Here is a 15,947-nt window from a genome sequence, read left to right on the forward strand (position 1 = left end):
ATTCAGAAAGAAAATAAAGAATTTAAATCTCATTAGAGATGAATTGCTTGGGTTGGAAGACCTGGGCCACCTTAGTTTGGACTCCTGTAGACAAATTCAAATCAAAAGGATTTAGTGGGTTTTGGGAAAGTGGGCATTTTCTACTTCCTCAGATGTTTCCACAGGAAACACAGGAAACAGGATAATTTCATTATCTTGTTGAAATTAAAATCAGTGGGGTTTTTTTGTCCACGCATATAGTGTTCATCAGGTATCAAAGGGTTAAGTATCCTGTAACTGCTGGTTATTGGACTTCCCTGGATAAAACCAGGTGTCAGCTTTTGGAAACAAAGACTTCCCCCCAAGCATAAAATCTTTAACATGTCAAATTGGAGGCGGAGTAGAGTTGGGGAGTTGCTGTTTATTGGACTGTTGTGTGAGACAGGCTGACAACTGGGATGTCGAGACTGGTAGATAAGAGCTAGTAGCCCAGGATGAAACTTCTCATCTCAAACTTCCTCAAACTGCTATCCTTCTGTTTCTTGTTTACCTGTTTGGTTAAAATAACATATTTTGCTTTTTGTTTATCTTTTAAAAAGTGTTTATCTATTTACACGGGGATTTCTTTTTACGAAATACTTATTTCTCCTTTCTTTATATGAAAACTTTCTGCAACATTGTATCTTCATGCCAAGTATTCTCACTGTTTAATCTTCTTAACTTTTCAGTTAAACAAAAGTGATACATTTCACTCATGTTCTGGGAAACTTAGTTCTTCGTTTGGTGATGAACATGTCAGGAAGTTGGTGAGTGACTTCAGTTTGGTAAGCTTTTATAATAACAGACACAGGTTTTAAAAGTTCAGACAGCAGTTGCTTTTATGAAAAAGAAATGTGGTTTGTTTAATTTTATTAAGATTAATTTATAATGGTATTTCTTAGCTCCCTCTTCATTAGATGTATATTGTTTGGCTATTTTTGGCCCTATGAGTTTTCTCTGACAGAAAGTGAAAACAATCCAGGTCCCCACAAAAGGTGACACTCCTGGTAATAGTTTAAGGGAAGTATGTGATCCTGGTAATAGTTTAAGGGAAGTATGTGATCCTGGTAATAGTTTAAGGGAAGTATGTGATCCTGGTAATAGTTTAAGGGAAGTATGTGATCCTGGTAATAGTTTAAGGGAAGTATGTGATCCTGGTAATAGTTTGACTTAATCTCGTGCTCTTCTCTTTCTTCATCTGTAAAACCTAACTCCACTGCAAGTCTCCTTGATGGCTTGGTGAAGATCAGAACAGTTTAAACATCTGGAGGATTCATTCAGTGAAACCAATGTGGTGAGAGTGTAGTCACTAAATTATTTATTGCTACTGTGAACCTCAATTGAAAGGCACTCTCAGATAGTTGGGAAGCAGAAAGTAAACCAAGTTAATTATTTTCCTTTTCTTTCTGAGATTATTTTAAAATGAGGTGCTCACATATGTAACTGGGGAAACAATGTTATTGTGATGTGAAAAGACATCTTTACAGGAGTTATCATCCCAGGATTAATTAAACCAAAAATTTTGCAAACATTGAAAGTCTCTGTAATCTGATGCAGGGTCTTGGCTTGAGACAGAGACAATTTCCCAGCCCCTACAGGTTCTGCTCAAACTGCTGAGTTCCTCCAACTTCTTTTCTCTCTCAATTCCAGCATCTGTGTTCTTCATTGTCCAATGAAAATCTCATCCAGTGAGGTGATTTGAAATTTTAATCAGAAATGTATCTGACGTCTAATTACAAAGTTTTCCAATATTAACAATCACGTTTTTGGGTTCAAACTTTTAATCAAACTCTGATCAAATTAAAGTTCCAAGAAGCCATAATAATTTGTGAAAACTGAAATATCCTTTCATGACATTTTGATTAAAAATAAATCTGAGAAAGGGTTTAAAATGCAATTTCTTGTGTGATTTGGAGTAAATGTATAGAAAGTTTCTAATTATTGATAGTTGAAACGTTATGAGCAATAAAATCCTGAATATATGAAGAAACGTTCATTTTGGTTGAAAATTTTCCACTTTGGAAGTTTAAATGATCCCATGTTTTAATTTTTATATGGGACAGTTCCATATAAAGGGCTAATGCCAGAATCGCTGGAAATGAACAATGGCTGTTTGTTTCTCCCAACCTGCAGCAACCTGCAGAAAGAAGGAATGTTTGACAAGTCTGAAATGGTCTGAGAATTTGCAGTTGCCAGGTGTAGTCATCTTTAGGTGTGGACCTTCTGACTCCAAACCAACCTGCTGTCGCAAAAACTTGAGAATTTTCTTCCCTAAAAGGGAAGCTTATCCTTGTGCTCAGGCAAAATCTATTGCTTATCCATTTAAGGACTGGATTTCCTTACTTGCTCTAATCCATTATTTTTAAAGAACCCTGTAGTAAAGTTGAATATTACAAAATGAGATGAATAGAATAAACCTGAATGACCTTAAATGCTGTATTTTGCTCAGTACATGGAACTGTGTGCAACTTAATGCAATATTTATCTTTAATCTTCAAACAATGTTTTTAGACTGAATGCATTTATTTCTACATTTTGTAATTTCAGGTCTACAAATGCTTGCTGACAAAGCAAGAAATGCCCCAGATTACATTCAAAGCTTTTCAATCTGCAAAAACACTCTTAGTGGATATTGTTAAACTGTAAGTAGCAATATAGTTAAGGCTAACTAATTAATCTGCAAGCCAAACTGCTTGTTATTTTCTAAAATTCTCTTTTTTTAAAACCCTGGCTTCATTCCAAGAAATTAGAAACTTCTGTTGTGATAACGTTTGACAATCTCAGTGTGCTGAGATCTGTTTCCAATATTGAAAGAGTCTCAAACAAGGGACTTAACAACAAGAGAAAGGGGTGGTCTTTCAAAACTGAGGGATGTACAAATGTTGGAGGGTGCTGAATCTCTGTTTTGCTGGATGATGGAAGCTGGATCATTAAAAGTATTTAAAGTGGGTGGATCAAAGAATATCAGGGGCAAGGAGAAGAATCACAGAAAAGAAGTTGAGGCCAGCATCAATCACCTATGATCATGTTAAATGGTGGGGCAGATCTGAAGGTTCTGATGGCCAATTCCTGCTCCCATTTTCATATTCTTGAGTTCTTTTACATAATTTATCATTTCCTTTCATCTTAAATAGATGTAAAATATTTGAAAGGGAAATCACTTGCCATATTCCTGCACTCTCAATTTGTTAGACACCTAAAACTGAAATGATTTCATTAAATGGAGCCTTGAGTTGAAATTTCCTACCTCCAGACTCATTATGCTACATGGAGAAGACGTGTTTGAAGGTAGAATGTGGAAAACAAATTAAATGACAAAACACTTTAAGAACAAGAGATGTAACTTCTAAGCTGGCCTATTAACATCTGGAATTAACCTGACCTGCTTCCTTAGGGATTGGTATCATAGGTTGTTGTTCGTTTGAAATGGCATGTGATATTTTGAAACTATTAACCAAACCTCAATACTTGACAACAAAAACTCAACACATGGTTCACTGGAATGTTTTAATCCCTAGTTCTAGAATTATTTTCCAAGCAGTCTTGCTGTAAGGATTTGTCAGTTCATAGTATCCTGCATTGGTCGGACAAAGGGATTTGGGGATAGCAGTTACATCTCCAGCACCAAATGGCCACATCATCCCTCATTTTAAAAATGGCTAACTATTGTCAATGTTTTGTCGGCTTGGATCTTTAAGGACTTCAAATCAGTCCAGATGCATTGGTCTTAAATAGACATATCGCTATCAATATATTCGAGCAGATGGGTTGAATATAAAAGGAGCCATACATGTTGAAACAAATTTTACTCTCTGCATGTACAGTCTGAGGTTAAAAGATGCCCAAACAAAATTTTGTGATGTAATACAACACACAGCTATTTGTTTCATGAATGTATAGATATGTAGCACTGGAAATCACGGAAATGTGACCGAGACTTGTAAACACTTTATTGCCATGAGCATTTTGATGAATGTACTGATGTAATCCATCCATCCTACTGTCCTTCATTCCACCGGAGTCTGTGGCATTAACCAATCAGATTTCAGTGGAGTGAAGTACATGAGACATGGAACCCAATCGTCCAATCAACAGCTTCTGAATGATGGCTACATCCACCAAACAGCTTCAAGGAAAGGAACCACATTCTGTCAAGCAGTTTTGAGATGCTCAATACATGTAATTTATCACTACAGTGTTCCCTTTCAAAGGAGCAGAGAGAATTAAAATAATTCAGTGATCATTTGTAGGCTAATTTTAATCAAAAACTCATTCCATTATTTTTATGCTTTAGAGTGTAATTTGAGAAGATTAAGTGTTACATGATTGGAAGATAAAACTGAAGTTTGCTGAAACTAATTCAATAAATTGAAGCATTTTGAACAATATGGAGTTTTGCTTCCATGAAGTTTTTGCCTTTGCATCAAGAATTTCAACCACTTACAAATTTTGCTGCCTCTAAGGGGCTTTTTTTTAGCATCGTGAGAAAATGTGTTCCCTTTTGCATTTCACAATAAAGATTGTTGGGCATAAATGTGTGTTTTTTTTCTTATAAAGAATTGTTCACTTGTGTTCTATCTGCTAAATCCAAGAGGTACCAAATTTAGAAGAACAAGGAATCAGAAAGGGGGCCTCTTGTCTGCCTGGCCAAACTCACTCAGGTTCCATTACTGGGTCCATAACATAGTACAATATAATACAATCCTGCCAGGCAGAGATTTGAAAACTCCTATCATCCTCTAATTTAAAAAAAACTTTATTTGTCCACTACTCCTTCAACGAATTAAACGTCTAGCTCCTACATTTTGATCACTCTCCAGAAGTAGACAGGCCCTTTCTACTTATTTTATCTAAACCCTTCACCACTTTGTACATAGAACAGTACAGCATACATGGCCCTTTGGCCCACAATGTTGTTCTCATTTATATAAACCTACTCCACCATTAATCTAACCCTTCCCAACCTCACAGCCAATAACCCTCTATTTTTATTACATCCATGTGCCATCTGAGCCTTTTAAATGTCCCTATTGTCTCAACCTCCACCACCACCTGTGGCATAGTCACACAGGCACCCACCACTCACCTTGGTATTGCTCATTGATGCGATGAGAAAAAGGTGCTTCTCATAATCCTATATACCCCCATTAAATCACCTCTCATCTTCCATCAGTCTGAAGAGAAAAGTCTGATCTTGGTCAACTTTATTCATGTTCTCCAATCCTAATAAATAATCCATAGCCTCCTCCCTAAACCTTCAACATCCTTCCAGTAATGAGGTGACCAGAACTGAACAAAATACTCCAAGTGGGGTCTAACCAGAGTTTTACAGGGCTGCAATATTAATTCATGGCTTGAACTCATTCCCCTAACAAATGAAGACCACTACACCATATGCGTTCTGAACACCCTATCAACTTGCTCAGCAACCTTGAGGGATCTATGGACTTAGGTCATCGGATCCCTCTGTTCCTCCACATTGTTAAGAAACCTGCCAATGACCATTTACTCCACCTTCAAGTTTGACCTTCCAATCTGCATTACTTCCCTCTTAACCAGATCAAACTCCATCTGCCAAACTTTGCATCCTGTTTATATCCTGTTGTAAGCCACAACACCTCCAACCTCTTTCATTACAAACCTACTGACCCATCCCTCTAGTGAGAACCAAAGAATATTGCAGCACACAATCAGGTCTCTCAGTTCATCTGGTCCTTGCTCATCTATTTATTCCACCAAGACCCATCGACCTGTATCCAGACTATAATCCTCTATACCTCACCCAACCATGTACTACCCAATCTTCTCTTTAAACCTGAAAAGTGTGGCTGAGTTTCTTCAGCATTTCTGTGTTTTTACTACAATCACAGCACTCATCTCAAGATTGCTGCCCATGCCACGTGCTAGTGAGGTTAGAAATTGGAGGATAACATGATGGCTAAAAACATGATGCAGGAGGTAGGGTTTCAGGTTTCTGGATCATTGGGCTCTTCCGGGGAAGGTGGGACCTGTTCTGATGGGATGGTTTACATCTGAACTGGAGGACAGGTTTGTTAGTAGTGCTCTGGTGGGTTTAAACTAGATTGGCAGGGAGATTGGAACCAAAGTGCCAGAGAAGATAGAAGAGAGGAGGAGGGAAAAGATGATGTTAAACTGAGAAGTCAACGAGTTGTATGTGGTGGAAATGTTCTCAGGTGCATCTATTTCAATGCAAATGGATTGGTACGTGGAATTATGACATTGTGGGCATTAGTGAAATAATTGCAGGAGGGGGCCAGGACTGGCAGTTCAATGTTCCGGACATCCATTGCTTTAGACAAGATAGAACAGAGGGATGAAAGGGGGAGGAATGGTCTTGCTCATCAGGGAAAATATTTGAGCTGTGTTCAAGCAGGACAGACCAGAGGGCTCATCTACTGAGGCTATATGGGTGGAACAAAGGAACAGGAAAGGTGTGACCATATTATTGGAGTTGTATTATAGATTGCCCAATAGTCAACAAGAATTTTCAGGGACTCTGGCAGAAATATTTAAAATGTCCTTGGCCACGGGTGAGGTGCTGGAGGATTGGAGGGTAGCTCATGTTGTTCTGTTGTTTAAAAAAGGCTCCAAAAATATCCCTGGAAATTATAGGCTGGAGAGCCTGACATATATCAGGACCACAGGACGTTACAGCACAGGCCATTTGACCCTTCTGGTCTGTGCTGACCAATAAAACTACCTGGTCCCACTGACCTGCTCTCATTCCACAACCCTCCAGACCTCTCTTATCTACGTATTTATCCAATTTTTAAAACTTAAGATTGAATCTGCATTCACTACATCAGATGGCAGCTTATTCCACACTCCCACACCTCCCTGAGTGAAAAACTTTCCCCTAATGTTCCCCTTGTACCTCTCCCCTTTCAGCTTAAAGCTATGACCTCTTATTTTTATCTAAGTGGAAGCATCCTACTCACATCTACTCTGTCTGTACCCCTCAATCTTATAAACCTCTAACAAGTCTCCCCTCATTCTTCATTCCAAGAAGTATAGTCCTAACCTGTTTAATCTTTTTCCCGGTAACTGAACTGCTGAAGACCAGGAAACATCTTGGAAGGTGTTCTAAGAGATAAGATATTTGGATCGCCAGAAACTGATTAGACATTGTGCGTAGTAGGTCATGCTTAACCAATCTTAATACAGTTTTCGAGGAGGTTACCAAGAAAGTTGACAAAGAAAAGCCTGTGGATGTTTTCTACATGGACTTTAGTAAGGCCTTTGACAAGGGCCACATGAGAGGCTAGTTCAGACACTCGGTATTCATGGTGAAGGAGTAAATTGGATTTGACAATGGCTGGAGAAGCCAGAGAGTTGTGGTGGACAATTGCTTCTCCAACTGGAGGCCTGTGACCAGTGGTGTTGCTTCAGGAATCGGTGCTAGGACCATTGTTGTTTGTCATCTATTATCAATGATCTGGATGATAATGTGGTAAATTGGATCAGCAAGTTTGCAGATGACACTAAGATTGGAGACGTTGTGGACAGTGAGGAAGGTTTTCAAAGGTGGCAGAGGGGTCTGGACCGGCTGTAAAAATGGGCTGAAAAATGGAAGATGGAATTTAATGCAGATAAGTGTGGGGTGTTGCATTTTGGAGGGACAAACCAAGAAAGGACGTACATGGTAAATGATTGGGCCCTGAAGAGTACGGTAGAACAGAGAGATCTGGGAATACAGACATGTACAACCTGGAGGCCATAGGTTTAAGGTGAGAGAGGAGGGAGTTAGGAGGAACCTGAGAGGGATATCTGTCCACATCTGGGATGAGCTGCCAGGAAACTGTAGAAGCAAGTACAGTGGCAACATTCAAAAGGCATTTGGACAAATTGATGGAGAGGAAGGCTTGGAAGGATATGGACCAAATGCAGGCAAATGGAGTTAGTCCAGAATACCAATTTGGTCAGCATGGATTAGTTGGACCGAAGGGCGTGTTCTATGACTTTGATCCTGTCACTATGGTTAAAGTGAATGCTTCTTCCCAGGGAATGCAATTCTGGAACAAGCAGGCACAAGTTTAAAATGGGAGGGGAGAGATTTAAGAGAGACCTGAGGGGCATCTTTTGAGAGGGTGATCCATGTCTGCAGCATGCTGCCAGACGAAGCTTTGGAAGTGGAAATAATTGGTATGTTCAAAAGATATTTGGCCAGATATATGGAGAGAAAGGGCTAAGAAGGATTTGGTCCAAATGCAGGTAAATGGGACTGGTCCATAAGGTGAACTTAGTCAGAATGGCCAAGTTGATCTGATGGACCTGTTCCATGCACCATGAATCTGTGGCAAAAGAAAATTCTCCCAAAGTGAAAACACTGATTGCACTGCCAGCCGTCCAATTTTGCATGTGCTGGTCTGTGGACAAGTTTCACTGGAATCTTTCAGAACTAGTGCAACTTAATGCTGACTTTCGTCAGCATGGGTTCCTTTAGGGGAAATTTTGCTCGAAAATCCTATCGGAATTCTTTGAGGAGGTTTTAGGAAGGACAGACAAAGGAGTCAGTGGATCTAGTTTAATTGGATTTTCAGAAGGGCTTTGACAAGAAGCCACAAACCAGCCTGCTAAACAAGATAAGAGCCCATGGTATAATAGAAATGTATGAGCGTGGATTGGCTGGCTGGCCGTAGGCAGTGAGTAGGGATAAAAGGGGCCTTTTCTAGCTGGCTGCCAGAAACCAGCGATGTTCTGCAGGGCTTGGTGCAGGGACCACTTCTTTTCACATTAATGTTTTTAATGGTGGAATTGATGGCTTTGTGGCCACGTTTGCAGATGATACAAAGGTAAGAGGAGGTGTGGGTAATATTGAGGAAGCACAGAGTTTGTAGAAGGTCTTAGACAGATTAGGAGACAGGGCAAGAAAATGGTAGGTGGAATACCATGTAGGCAAGTCTACGATCATGCACTTTAATGAAAGGAATAAAGATGTTGACTATTTTGTAAACAGGCAGTGAGTTCAGAAATCAGAATCAGGGACATCTCAATACATATGATTTCCTGAAGTAGAGTCAGTGGTGAGAAAGGGAAATGAATAAAAGCCTGCTGGCTTTTTGCTCAACCCTTGACAAAGGCCCAGCCCTTTGTTTCCTAAAGATACCGCATTAACTGCTGAGTATCTCCAGCACTTTTTGTGCATTGCAGAAAATGCCATGATGGAATGGCAGGAGGGACTCGACGGGCTGAATGGCCTATTTCTGCTCCTACGTCAAATGGTCCAAGCTTACAATTTGCATGCAAAACGGTCAACTAGTTTACCTACCTTGGCTGCACCATTTCATCTGATGCAAGGATCGTCAAAGAGATAGACAACAGACTCGCCAAGGCAAATAGTGCCTTTGGAAGACTACACAAAAGAGTCTGGAAAAACAACCACCTGAAGAAACACACAAAGATCAGTGTGTACAGAGCCGTTGTCATACCCACGCTCCTGTTTGGCTCCGAATCATGGGTCCTCTACCGGCATCACCTACGGCTCCTAGAACGCTTCCATCAGCGCTGTCTCCACTCCATCCTCAACATTCATTGGAATTACTTCATCACCAACATCGAAGTACTCGAGCTGGCAGAGTCCGCAAGCATCGAATCCACGCTGCTGAAGACCCAACTGCGCTGGGTGGGTCACGTCTCCAGAATGGAGGACCATCGCCTTCCCAAGATCGTGCTCTATGTCGAGCACTCCACTGGCCACCGAGACAGACGTGCACCAAAGATGAGGTACAAGGACTGCTTAAAGAAATCTCTTGGTGCCTGTCACATTGACCACCGCCAGTGGGCTGATCTTGCCTCAAACCGTGCTTCTTGGCACCTCACAGTTCGACGGGCAGCAACCTCCTTTAAAGAAGACCACAGAGCCCACCTCACTGACAAAAGACAAAGGAAGAAAAACCCAACACCCAACTCCAACCCACCAATTTTCCCTTGCAACCGCTGCAACCGTGCCTGCCTGACCCACATCAGACTCGTCAGTCACCAACGAGCCTAGAGCAGACGTGGACATTACCCCTCCATAAATCTTCATCCGTGAAGCCAAGCCAAAGAAAAAGAAGACAACTTGCATCAAATACTTGCTTATAAAAAGTGGAAGTAAAACGAGGTCCAACCAGAAATTGGTTTACAGTCAATGTCTCCCTCCACTGGTAGTCGAAGGGATGTCATGGGATGGTCAGCGGAGAAGGCACTGTGGGATGTTGTGGCAAAACACTGTTTCTCCAGCATTGTGTTTTTACTAAGTTCAAGGCAACTGACAGAAGCTGATTATTACTGTAGTTTTTTCACAACTTCACACACGACGTTTTCTCCATTTCTTAGACTATAGATTGTTTATACTCTATTTTCCAGCATCTGCAGTCTCTTTCTTGTGCTTTCATTATCGTTTAGACATACAGCACGGTAACAGGCCCTTTTAGACCATGAGCCCGTGCCACCCAATTACACCACTGGTATGTTTCAAACAGTGGAGAAAACCCACACAAACATGGGGAGAACCTACAAACTCCTCACAGACAGCGCGAGATTCGAATCCAAGTCCCAATCGCTGGCGCTGTAACTACGCTAGGCAAACCACTACACTAATCATTCATTCCACCTTCATGACCCTTCCTTAAACTGCCTCCTAATGAAATATCTTCTCCCTATGATCCATCTGAATTTTGTTCGCTCTCTGCGCTTTATGCACAATGAACTTCCAATCCCCTTTCTCTGCTGCACTAATGTCATTTACCATAATGTGTGCGTGCATGTGGGCTCCCGCAAGTGCGTGCACGTGGGCTCCCGCGAGTGCGTGCACGTGGGCTCCCGCGAGTGCGTGCACGTGGGCTCCCGCGAGTGTGTGCATGCATGCGTGTGTGAGTGTGTGCATGCATGTGTGTGTGAATGTGTGTGTATGTGTGCATGCATATGTGTGTGTCTGTGCGTGTGTGTGTCTGTGCATGTGTGCATGTGTGCATGTGTGCGTGTGTGAGTGCGTGCATGCATGTGTGTGAATGTGTGTGTATGTGTGCATGCATATGTGTGTGTCTGTGCATGTGTGCGTGTGTGCATGCGTGCGTGTGTGAGTGTGTGCATGTATGTGTGTGTGAATGTGTGTATGTGTGCATGCATATGTGTGTGTGTCTGTGCGTGTGTGTGTCTGTGCATGTGTGTGTGTGCATGTGTGTGTGTGTGAGTGCGTGCATGCATGTGTGTGTGTGAATGTGTGTGTATGTGTGCATGCATATCTGTGTGTGTCTGTGCATGTGTGTGTCTGTGCATGTGTGTATGTGTACATGTGTGTGTGTTTGAATGTGTGTTTATGTGTGCATGCATGTGTGTGTGTCTGTGCGAGTGTGTGTATGTGCATGCGCATGTGTGTGTGCAGTGTGTATGTGTGTGTGAGTGTGTGTGCATGAGCACAAGCTTGTGTGTGTGTATATGTGTGTGTGTACGTGTGTGCATGTGCATGCATAAGTGTGTGTGCGTGAGGGTGCATGTGTGTGCGCCTGTGTGTATGTGTGCGTAAGTGTGTGTGCGTGGATGTGTGCGTGCGTGGGTGTGTATGTGTGTGTGTGCACGTGCGAGTGTGTGTGCATGCGCACGCACATGTAGGTGCGTGTGTATGTGTGTGTGCATGTGCGTGTGTGTGTGGGTGCCTGTGGGCTCACGTGTGTGTGTGCATGTGTGTGTGTGTGAGGATGCATGTGTGTGTGCACACATGTGTGTGCTCATGTGCATGGGTGTGCGTGCATGCATATGTGTGCGTGTATGTGGGCTTGTGCGTGAGTGTGCATGTGGGCATGTGTGCGTATGTGCATGTGTGTGTACGTGTGTGTGTGCATGTGTGGGTGCGTGTGTGTGTGCGTGTGTGTGTGCTCATGTGCATGTGGGTTCATGCATGTGGGTGCATGCGTGCATGTGTGCATGTGTGTGTGTGTGTGTGTGTGTGTGTGTGTGTGTACTTGAGTGTTTGTGACAGGATGTAAAGTTGGGCAGAGAATTGGCAGATGGCGTTCAATCTGGATAAGGTTGAAATGATGGATTGTAGAAGGATAAACCTGCAGGCAGAGTTCATGGTTAATGGCAGGATTTAACAACATGGAGGAACAGAGAGATCTTGGGGTTCAGGTCGATAGATCCCTCAAGGATGATCCATAGATCCCTCAAGGATGGGTGGTTAAGAAGGTGTATGATGTGCCTTCATTTGTCAGGGGATTGAGCTCAGGAGTCGTGAGGTAGTCTTGCCGCTCTATAAATCTCTGGTTTGACCACACTGAGAGTATTACATTCAGTTTTGCTCACCTCATTACAGGAAGGATATGGAAGTTATGGAGAGGGTGCAGAGGAGATTTACCAGGATGTTGTTCATATGAAGTAAGGTTAGCAGAGCTGGGACATTGCTCTTTGGAATGAGAGGTAACTCAGTAGAGGTTTGTAAGGTTATGAAGTGCACAGACAGGGTGAAGACCCAGCACTTGTATCCAAGGGCAACTATAGCCAATAACCAAGGAAATCTAGTTAAGGCAAGTGGAGGAAAGGGAGATGTCAGGGATAGGCCCATCTATAGGGGAGGAGGAGGAACACAGCAGGATTAGCCCATCCATCAAGGGGAATTCAGCTAGATAGGCCCATCCATGGGGGAGGGGGAGGAACTCAGTGGGATAAGCCCATCCATCAAGGGGAACACAGTGGGATAGCCCCACCTATAGGGGAGGGGGGAACTCGGCAGGATAGGCCCATTATTGGGGGGGGGATCTTGGCGGGATAGGCCGACGTCCCTGTTTTAATCTCACCTGGAGCCTCAGCCTGACTCTCATTTCCTGAAATGACCTGGGATCCATCAGCAGAAATGGCCATCCCCACAGATTGCTGGGTGCACCCTGGGTCAAAACTGTGATGCCGGGGGAACTGTGATCTCGAAGGAGACAAGTTGGTGATATTCGGGGGTCATGATCGGGGTGTTGAGCCAAGTTCCTAGCTCAGGATGCTGGAGAATCAATGCTGAAAGGGTAGTGTTCCTGATGGTGGGAGTGTGGGGTGGGGTGGAATTAGGGATGGGGTGGCTGGGGTGGTTGAATGTTGGGTGGGGTGGATTTAGGGTGGGGTGGATGTGGTGGGGTTAGGGTAGGGTGGAGGGAGAGGTGTGTGGAAGGAGGGGATGGAGAGTGAGGTGGAGAGAGAGGGAAGGTGGATGGATGGGAGGGGAGAGTGGAGGTTGAGGGCAGAGGGGGGATGGTGGAGGGAAGATGGAGGAGGAGGGTGCAGGGAGGGAGGGTGGAGGGGAGGAGGGAGAGGGAGGAAGAGGGGAGCAGGGAAAGGGAGGAAGGGTGGAGGGGAGGGTGGAGGAAGAGGGAGGTAAGGTGGAGGGATGGGGAGGGGTAGGGTGGAGGTAGGAGGGTGAGGGAGGGAGGGTGAAGGGGAGGATGCAGGGAAGAGGGAGAGGGAGGAAGGGTGGAGGGAGGGCGAGGTGGAGGCAGTGTGGAAGAGGGTGCCATGGCAGTTGGGTAAAGTGGTAGTTAATCTGGGGACTGAGATTTCCTGGGCAGCTTACAGAATGACATTGTACCCCAGATCCAGTTCCATTTCTGATGAAGGGTTTGTTCATAAAGGATTTCATTCACCGTTGTCATCTGACCTCTGGTTCTATCAGTTTCCTCTGACTTTCTATATTTTGTTTGGTGTATCACTGATCGGGCATTTGGCCCCAGCAGCACTGGGACTTTGGATTCCTACTGACAGTTTGCTTCATTCAAAATTCTAAATGTGTTTAAATCCAAACTCCTGAAGACATTCTGTGTTCATGTACAAGATGAAACTTGCAAGGACATTAGTAGTGTTGGTTTTCTGCATCCGAACATGTTCAGCAGAGGACACAGGTGAGAAATGAAAGTTCTGTAAGCATTTTCCCAGATTAGAACATTGGGATTGCATCATTTGAGGATGATCTTCAGAGGTTGTTGTGTCGTAGAGCGGATCATGTGGGTGATTAAGTTCCCGGACTGATGACATCCCAGATTGATTTGGTCATTCGATTGCCCAGGAATACAGAGAACTGCAAAAGGTAGCAACTGAAGCAGAGTCCATGATGGACTCCGATTGCCCACGCATTGAATACATCCACGAGAGGGGCTACCTCAAAAAGGAACTTCTTGCTGCTACCTTTCGGAAGAAGGTAAAGAAGCCTTAAGATCACAACTCGAGGTTCAAGAACAGACTTTTCCTCCCAATGGGGATCAGATTCGTGAACCTGCCTTTCCTACACTCATCTAAAACTACTCTGGGTTACAAAAGATTTGCCTGCGCGATTGTAATGCCATTTTTATTTTCTTGTACAATGTTAACTTTAATACTGAACATCTCCCTGTCTTTTGCATATACTCATCTGTTAACTTTATTAATTTAAGGTATCTAATGTCCAGCTGTAGCAAATAAGAATCTCGCTGCAGATGTGCATCATACATTGTGTAGAGCAGGAACACTTCATTATCAGTGTTCATTGGAAGGGTTGTTGAAACAATTGGCAGGTTAATTGTTTCAGAAACTTAAAAAAATTAAGACCAAAACAACATTGAGTTACTGAATTTTTCCATGAGTCTGCAGTTGGTTGCTGTGGCGATTAATCAACGATCCATGTGTTCTTTTAGAATGTGATGTTTCGACTTTAAATCTCATTCATTATGGTTCCATTATAATTAAATATTCTGAATGAGTTGATAAAAGTCACTGTCAATTGTGACCAATGTTCCAAAAAGGCCGGGGTTTGTTTGTGTGAGATTGGCTAATTAACTGTAGTCAATAAAAGGAAGGGAAGGTCAATAGGAGAAGCCAGTGTGTGAGAGGGGCTTCAACAAGGAGGGCTGAGGAAGTAGTGAAGGTGACAGTGGCCATATCAGAAAAAGGCTTTTGTAAGAAGGCACAGGTAAGAAGGCAGGTGAGGTTAGGTAATGTTTTCTTTTTATTGTACAGTTGTCCATAAAATATAGGAGCAGAAATAGGCCATTCAGCCCATCAAGTCCACTCTACCATTCCATCATGAGTTGATCTATTCTCCAACTCAGCCCCATTCCTCTGCTTTCTCCCCATAACCTTGATACCCTGACTATTCAGATACCAATCAATCTCTGCCTTAAATGCACCCAACAACCTGGCCTCCACAGCCACCCATGGTAAAAAATTCCAGAGCTTCACCACTCTCTGAATAAAGAAATTCCTCCACATCTCTGCCCTGAAGTTGTGCCCTCCTGTCCTAATTCCTAAAACATGGGAAACAACTTTGCCACATCTACTCTGTCCAGGCCTTTCAATATTCAAAATGCTTCTTTGAGGATCCCCCCTCTTCCCTCCCCCCCACCCCCACTCATTCTTCTGAAATCCAGGGAGTCCAGTCCAAGGGTTGTCAAACATTCCACGTAGGCTAATCCCTTCATTCCAGGAATCGTTCTTGTAAATCATTTCTGAACCCTCTCCTTTCTTAAACAAGGAGCCCAAAACTGTCCCCATACACCATGTGAAGTCTCACCAGTGCCTTATAAAGCCTCAACACCACATCCCTGCTTTTGTATCCTATCCCTCTAGATATGAATCCCAACATTGCATTCGCCTTCTTCACCGCTGACTCGACCTGGAGGTTAACCCGCATTGAGACTCAGGTTGAGGCTCCCATTTCATGAGATTTTCCACCTCTTCTCTGTAGTGCGACTCATCGTTCTTGCTGACAAGGCCGACGACTATTGTGTCATCTTCAAACTTGATGTAATGTGGCACTTTTTATTTGTTTTGTTTAGCATTTCTCATTTTTCTAGCTTTTGTTGAGCCTTCCCCCTCAACTCTTCCACTTGCTGCCCTGCAGTTCTGGTACCCAAAGAGCACAGGCAAACCACAAGAATATTAGTCCCTCCCATCTCTCTTGTACAGAATCAGAAACTAAA

At 43.1% G+C, this 15,947-nt stretch overlaps 1 protein-coding gene across 8 annotated transcripts in view; it reads left to right on the top strand.

Annotated features, from left to right (window-relative positions):
- Positions 1–659: 659 nt before the first annotated feature.
- tmdd1 (transmembrane and death domain 1) overlaps positions 660–15,947 on the top strand; it is a 42,112-nt gene continuing 26,824 nt past the window's right edge. For 2 of the 8 annotated variants that reach the window (XM_069942315.1, XM_069942322.1), the window contains exon 1: positions 13,789–13,895. In XM_069942315.1, the coding sequence (XP_069798416.1) occupies positions 13,820–13,895 (76 nt within the window). In that variant the 5' untranslated portion in view covers positions 13,789–13,819. Of the gene's footprint in view, positions 786–1,241; positions 1,313–2,565; positions 2,661–13,788; positions 13,896–14,051; positions 14,192–14,749; positions 14,951–15,947 lie in introns of those variants that run through there. The other 6 variants (XM_069942317.1, XM_069942318.1, XM_069942323.1 and 3 more) reach the window with 6 other exon arrangements.

The sequence above is a fragment of the Narcine bancroftii genome, chromosome 5 (genome assembly GCF_036971445.1).
Source record: "Narcine bancroftii isolate sNarBan1 chromosome 5, sNarBan1.hap1, whole genome shotgun sequence".
NCBI lineage: Eukaryota > Metazoa > Chordata > Chondrichthyes > Torpediniformes > Narcinidae > Narcine > Narcine bancroftii.